This window comes from Vanacampus margaritifer, chromosome 19, assembly GCF_051991255.1.
Source record: "Vanacampus margaritifer isolate UIUO_Vmar chromosome 19, RoL_Vmar_1.0, whole genome shotgun sequence".
Lineage (NCBI taxonomy): Eukaryota > Metazoa > Chordata > Actinopteri > Syngnathiformes > Syngnathidae > Vanacampus > Vanacampus margaritifer.
In genome coordinates, this window is record NC_135450.1 from 2567415 (window position 1) to 2574914 (window position 7500).

At 42.6% G+C, this 7500-nt stretch overlaps 1 protein-coding gene across 4 annotated transcripts in view; it reads right to left on the reverse strand.

Moving 5' to 3' along the window:
* The window catches only part of rad51b (RAD51 paralog B), a 61996-nt gene that overhangs the window by 48358 nt on the left and 6138 nt on the right, over window positions 1-7500 (reverse strand). For all 4 annotated transcript variants that reach the window (XM_077552629.1, XM_077552631.1, XM_077552628.1 and 1 more), the window contains 3 exons: window positions 6716-6852; window positions 6438-6557; window positions 5003-5186 (listed from right to left, as the gene is read on the reverse strand). In XM_077552629.1, the coding sequence (XP_077408755.1) occupies window positions 5003-5186; window positions 6438-6557; window positions 6716-6852 (441 nt within the window). The remainder of the gene's footprint in view (window positions 1-5002; window positions 5187-6437; window positions 6558-6715; window positions 6853-7500) is intronic.

Below are 7500 nucleotides of genomic sequence, written 5' to 3' on the forward strand. Positions count from 1 at the left end.
CACCATTGACTTTTATAATTCTCTTCGGCAAGGTTTTAACCAGTGACAAACTGCATTCTTGGATTGGATTGAGATTAGATTGGATTGGAGTAGAGTTGTGCTTGAAAGTTTACATACCCTAGGGATATTAGAATTATGTGTGACATCGTCTGTGGGGGAATCGCAGCCCGTGGGAAGCGTTCGTGATGCGTTTGATGTGTCAAAGTACGTTCAATTGGTTCCAGTTTTTCGTGAAGTTGAGGTAGAGTCCTATTTCAGCGCGTTTGAGCGCATTGCCTCCGCGCTGCATTGGCCGAAAGAGATGTTTGGGCGATTTTGTTGCAGTGCAAGCTAACTGGTAGAGCTCTAGAAGCCTGTGCTTTTTTGTTGATTTCTGTCTGAATTATGACTCATTGAAAGGTGCAATTTTGAGATCTTATGAGTTGGGGCCCGAAGCCTACAGGCAACGTTTTCGGGAAAAAACTATTGCTCAGAGTTTTGTGGATTTTGCTCGAGAGAAGTCAGTGCGATTTGACAGGTTGTGTTCTGCTAGCAAGGTTGCGGATTTTAACGCCTTGCGTAAGCTGGTCCTACTAGAAGAATTTAAAAACTGTCTCCCCGAGCGCATTCTCGTGTACATGAATAAACACAAAGTTTCTGCCCTCCAGCAGTCCGCTGTTTTGGCAGATGAATTTTCCCTCACTCATAAAACTGCTTTTAAACGCGAACTGCCCCCATTAAAGGCTGACCAAAATGAGAAAGCAACCCAACTCCAAACCTCAACTGGCCCCAGACCTGAACAGGTCAGGCATTGTTTTTATTGCCACAAGACGGGTCACATGGTAGCTGACTGCGACGTGCTTAAGCGTAAGCAGCCCATCCCAAAAGCAAAAGGGGTTGGATTAGTTAACACCAGCATATAGCAGTTCCCCCACCATTACTAGTACCCCTGACGCAACTCCTGATGAATGTTTCAAGCCTTTTATTTTTGAGGCATTTGTTTCAGTTTCAGGAGAAAGTCCACGTCAAGTTTTTGTTTTGCGTGATAAAGGTGGCTCACAGTCATTTATCTTGTCTGGCGTGTTCCCTTTGGGCCCTAAAACAGACCGCCATTTGGGCACAGTTGTGAAAAGCATTTGGTATGAGTTTTGTACCCACACCTTTGCATACTATCCAACTGGAATCAAAGCTGGTTAGTGGTTTGTTTTCAGTAGCGGTGCGTGACCAGTTCCCAATCGATGGAGTGGATTTCATTATGGGTAACGACATTGCTGGTGGAAAAGTGTTTCCATGTCCCCAGGTAGTCGAGAAGCCCCTTGACAAGTTGGCCCAACAGCATCCAGATATTTTGTCCATGAGTGTTCCAACTCAGGCTCTGGCTAGGTTAGGCTAGTTAGCCCAGGAGCCGGATGTTGATTTGTGTGACTCTGTCCTTTGTCCTGTTTTTTTCTGACAACTGTGAGTCCCCTGTTAAAGGTAGCGCCAGTGATCATGTCGGAAGTGCGAGGTCTGAGTTGGTCTCCCCTGCTACGCTGCCGTTGACTTGTGCCGACCTTATTGAGGCTCAAAAATTGGACCCTTCATTAGAAAAATGTTTCTCTGCTCTGAGTAGTTCAGCTGAAGAACTAAACTCATTCTTTTTAGATCAAGGAGTGTTGGAGCCCAAAATGTAGTGGTGTGGCTGACGCTGATAGCTGGCGTGCAGTTTTTCAGATTGTGGTCCGCACCAGCTACAAGCAGCACGTGCTTTCCCTTGCCCAAGACTAAGTCGGGGAACCATTTTTTGGTAACCATAGAAGAAGCATTTTGACAAGAAGGCCATTGCTCGTCACTTTGAACCTGGTGACAAGGTTCTGGTGTTGCTGCCTGTTGTGGCGGCTTTTCTTTCAGCTTGGTTTTCTGGTCCATATGTTGTGGACAGGAAATTGTCTGACACAAACTACCTTATTCTTACTCCAGAACGTAGACGGAAAACTCGGCTGTGCCATGTTAACATGCTTAAAACTTTCATTGTACGAGGAGAGGATCAAACTGCCCACTCCTTGTTATCCGTGCTAACGACTCCGTCGGGTGAGTTGCCTGAGTAGGACTTTGTGGAGCCTTGTATTGCCCAGCAGTGTGGCAGGTTGTGTAACTCCGAATTACTGTCAAACCTGGGTACCCACCTGTCGGGTCTTGGTGAAGACCAGCGTGCAGAGATAACGGCCCTACTTCTGTCCTACCCCTCTCTTTTCAGTGATACCCCCTCTCGTACCACTGTACTTGCGCATGACATCGATGTAGGTTCAACAGCTCCTATCAAACAGCATGCTTATCGATGACCCCAGGTGAAGAGTGAGGCCATGAAGGAGGAGGTTAGGTACTTGCTAAAGAATGGCTTAATCGTGCCCAGTTACAGTCCTTGGAGTTCACCCTGTCTCCTGGCTCCCAAGTCCGACGGTACTCCCCGTTTTTGTACGGATTTCCGGAAAGTCAATGCGGTGACAGTGTCATATTCCTTCCCACTGCCCCGTATGGAAGACTGCATTGACAGCATTGGTCCAGCTAGGCATATTACAATGTTGGACCTTCTGAAACACCTAGAGCATCTGAAATGTCTGCTTTTGTGACACCTGATCATTTTTTGCAGTACACTGTGATGGCTTCGGCATGAAAAATGCCCCTGCCACCTTTCGGCACCTAATACACATGGTGCTTCGTGGTGTTGCTAATTGCAATGTGTACTTGGATGACATTTTTTTGCAGTTTTTGGACACGGGCTGACCATGTCTGTACCTTGCAGGAGGTGTTTGACCGGCTGGCTGCGGTCAACCTCACGGTGAACCTGGCAAAGTGCAAGTTTGGCAAAGCCACGGTAACCTACCTGGGTAAGGTTGTGGGACATGGGCAGGTGCGGCCTGTGGATGCTAAAGTTGAGGCTGTTCTTGCTTACCCAACTCCTAGCACTCGCAGGGGTTGCACCGGTTCTTGGGCCTAGTTGGTTACTACCGGTGTTTTTGTAAGAACTTTTCTGTGCTGGTTGCTCCACTCACTGCTCTTTGCAGTGCGGCTGTCCCATTTGTATGGACAGATGAGTGTGCGATTGCATTACAAACAGCAAAGTCCCTCCTTTGCAGTGCACCAGTTCTTTCTGCACCAGACTACTCCAAACCTTTTAGTATGGCGGTAGACGCCAGTGCCACCGGTGCCGGTGCGGTACTATTGCAGGATGACGAGACCGGTGTCCCGCATCCTGTTCCTTACTTCTCAGCCAAGTTAAAAAAAGGCACCAGTTTAACTATTCTATCATTGAGAAGGAGACTCTGGCTATGCTTTTAGCCTTGGAGCACTTTGACGTCTACGTGGGTTCTTGCAGTGTCCCGGTCTCTGTGATGACTGACCACAATCCGCTTGTGTTCCTGGCCAGGATGTACAATCACAACCAGCGGCTGATGCGCTGGGCTCTTCTGGCCCAGAGTTACAACATCAACATCAAGCTCAAGAGGGGCTGTGACAACATTGTTGCTGACGCATTGTCCAGGGACTGAGGACGCATTGTCCAGGGACTGAGGACCATCTGATCGACCATAGCTGCTAACATATCCTTACTGTTTACCAACACTTTTATGGGGGGGTTTGGGATGATACTAATTTGCCCTGTTTTTCGCCATCCAGCTGCTCCACGTTTTTTCTACCTGGCTTTTTAACATTTTACCTAGCAATTTAACATTTTACCTAACAACCTCTGGCACGTTTAAACGGGATATGGAATTTGACTATTTCGTGCTCCTGAGAATTTCACTGCCCCGTGCAGCCGCCGCAACCTCCTCTTTCATGCACAGGAGGAAGGAGGGGTGGGGGGACACTTTGCAATTGTGAAGCACTTGTCTTTCCTCTCCTCCAACAGGCAAAGCGCGGCGGAATAATTGATTTATTTTAAAAAAAAAAAGGAGAAGAAGAAATCACATTATGTAGGGAGGGAACGAGCAGGCCCAGCGAGCAACAGCGAGTGAGCCAGCCTGACAACAAGGAGTTGGTGAGATTTGTCAAAAAGGGGAAGAAATTCTGTAATTTTTTTTCAGTCAACCATTTATATTGCACTTTTCTCGTGAGTTGAGCTCAGAAAAAATATTGGCTGTTTATAGGCTATTTTTAGATATACAAGATATATTTTTATTTAACTGTGCACCTTGCAGAGCTTTAGTTTAAAAATGGTTATGCAGCATTTATTATTATATATTATTATTTGAACTGAGCATTTTTCATGAACCAGGTGAAGAAAAGTTTATTATTTATTCATTTGATTTAGCCACTATTTGAAATATCCGGTTTCAATAAAACTACATGTGACATGTCATATTTGGTTTGGCTGAAAACTGTCTTGCGCGACCCCCCCCAAACATCTTGTGATATATATCGTATATCGATATTAAGCCAAAATATATCGGGATATGAATTTTGGTCCATATCGCCTAGCCCTAGTGTAGTATGACTTATTTACTATTTAGAGCAGCAAGATGCGCAGTAAACGATCAGGATTCTACTTTTGGCTCCAATGTGATGCAGAATTTCTGTTAAGATAAGCCATTTAAAACTTCTGCAAAAAGAAAAACTTTTCCATAGTGCATCTGTCTAAACAGTGTGTGTTTGCATGTGTGTATTTTTTGAGAGGGAGACCCACGATGTGATCCGCTTGCATTAAAACGCAGCACATACATACGTATATATATATATTTTATATTCATTTTTATTTTCACTTATTTATTTATTTAGTCATTTATTTATTTTTCATTTTGGCAGTTTTGGCCCTCCATAACTTGTGCGTATGCACCAAAAAGCATCAGTGTGCAAATCCTTACGGAATTCTTGGAGAGACATAGAAAGAAAAAAAATGTAATCGAGTTTTCCCACACAACTTTGCAGGTAAGCAAAAATTCATAATGTTTCCTTTAGAGAGCGACAGTGAGAAAAATGTGATGGATTACTTCTATAGTTTGAAAGTAAAGAAAAAAACACATTGTAAAGCAATGTGTGTACTACTTACAGGGATGTTGAATTGATGGGCCAAATATTTGAGGGTGGTAGCTTCTTGTCCTAGCAGGTTGCTACGGTGCATCAGGTTGCCAGGCAACGTTGTGTCAAACTCCTTTCTAACCACTGAAGCAACCGAGTCGAGGATAATAAGGCCTGATCTGGATGAGATGATGATCTCCTCCAATTTCTCCAGTCTGGCAATTAAAATAGAGATGCATTTAGGAATTGCAGGTAGTGCAAAATAAAATATTACTCAGTTGTGGTTACATATATAGTATGGTTATTATTCTCAGAACGGTTGCAGAAGCTCATCTTTAAGGACTTGGGCTTTGGACCGAAAAAGTCACGGTTTGAGCCCCAACCAAAAAATGAACAATGGCAACTAGTTGCTGGAGAGATGCAAGTCTAATTCCTAACTACTTGACGAGGTGCCTTTGAGTCAGGCAGTATCCCTACCACCTAGTGCAGCACAGTTTGCGTGTGTGTGATTCACTTCTCCTTGTGGTGTGCAACAAAATATACAGTAGAGTGTAAGTTGAAATTCCCTTTTGGAGATTATTGTAAACGACACTGCTATTATTTTTTGGTATTGCATTTTTGTATTGCAGAATTGCTTTGTTTTATTGTGCTATTATAATATAGTTGATGCTTTTATTTGAAATAATACAAGAAAAGGTCTCATAAACCCGTAGGAATTGACGTAAGTAAATGACGTACTGCCAGTAGTAGCGCCATCTTCCAAATGCAGAGAAAATGTGTGCGTGCCACAGAAAAGAAATTCACTGAACGATTCTTTAACACCTAGTTGACAAGGGACCGTTGTTCGTATTAGTCATGTTTCATTGTTTAACTAATGTTGCTATATTTTGACAGCTAAGGCTGTTTGAAAGCGCTATATAAATAAAGATGACTTGACTTATTCCACGGTGTTGGTGTGATTAACTGCAAAGTAAAACGATTCTGTTTTCATCCACTAGAGTGTGCTAACGCACCTTGGTAAATATTTAGTAATGCTATTGCTCAAGATTCTGTATTGTTTACTTTGAATCTGTATGGTTTATTTTTGTTTAATGTTTTACAAAGGCAAAGGGCAAGGTTAAAATTGTTATATACAATGTCAATTGCACTCAAAGAAGATATTGTCAAGGAAAACGTAAAATGTAATAATTTAGCGTAATAATTTAAGGCAATTCATTTGTAGTACAGTAAATGGCTTAAATACGGTAAACGGATACACAAAACATACCGTTTGAGTTATTAATGGCATTTTCTGTTTATTTGTATTGTAGTTCTTATGGTGTGTTCACAAAAGGAAGGTTGCCTTTATTTCAACCGAAGATGATACCGAGTATAATAAATTACAAAATTCAGAATTATAAAATATTTGTGACAATGTTTCTGATGGCTTCACTGATCAAAATCAAAATCATTCTGGTATGCTGTACCTGCGAAGGACATCCTCGCAGGTCATCTCCCTGAAGATATGGACCCGACCTGCCATCCGTAGGACGTTCTCCTTAGAGCTAAAGTAGTCTGGGAACCTGTTCTGTGCAATCTCCACCAGCCTGGTACCACACAGAGTAATACTTGGATGACCAACTACAAGATGTCAGATTTTTCTAACTCATACATGAATCTACCCAATACGCAAACTCAGAGACATGAACAAACTTGAATATTTTTTGTCTGTTTCCTGTGAGGTTGTAAGGCTGCAGAGACTAACCTCTCAGCAGAGAAAGCCGACTCAGTGTCAATGTAGATCACACTGCGATCCCAGCCGCCCAGCTCCTTTGGTATAGTGGTCACAACACTCAACATCAAACACAACTGAGTCTTCCCACACCCAGATGGCCCGGTCACCTGCAAAGAGTAGCATGGCTAGCATCTACAGTAGATAGAAAAAGTCTACAGAAATGTATTACCGTTTTTGTGATGTAAAGAATGAGACCATGATAACTCATTTCAAAATATTTTTCACCAGAAACCGGATCAATGAATTTTACATATCAACTGGGGGGAAAAAAACTTAATACACACAACTGCCATTAAAATGCATTTCATTAACCACAAATAATATTCAGATGTTCTAGTAGACTCTTCCTGAATTTCTAACACTGAATTTTTTTTTAGCATCGAAATTCAACATGTAAAAAATTTCAACATCGCCAAAAAATTGACTGCAAAAAAAATTCAGTGCGCAAAATTCAACGTCAAAAAATGTCAGTGCAACATCAATCGATCCCCATCTCAACTCATCCACTCTCAAACCTCTCAGTTGAGAAACAATGTGAACTCCACTCGGTGGTCTTTTCAAACTTCCTCTTGAGACGTTGAAGGCACTTAATGCACCTGATATTTGGCATGGTGATGCCAACCAATTTAAAGGGTAAATCAATGCTAAATGACCTTCATGCATGCAAGTGGACTTCTCCGAGGACTGGCTGACTCCAAAATAAAGTTTGCATTACAGTAATCCAGCTGAGATGTAACGCATACATCCATTACTGT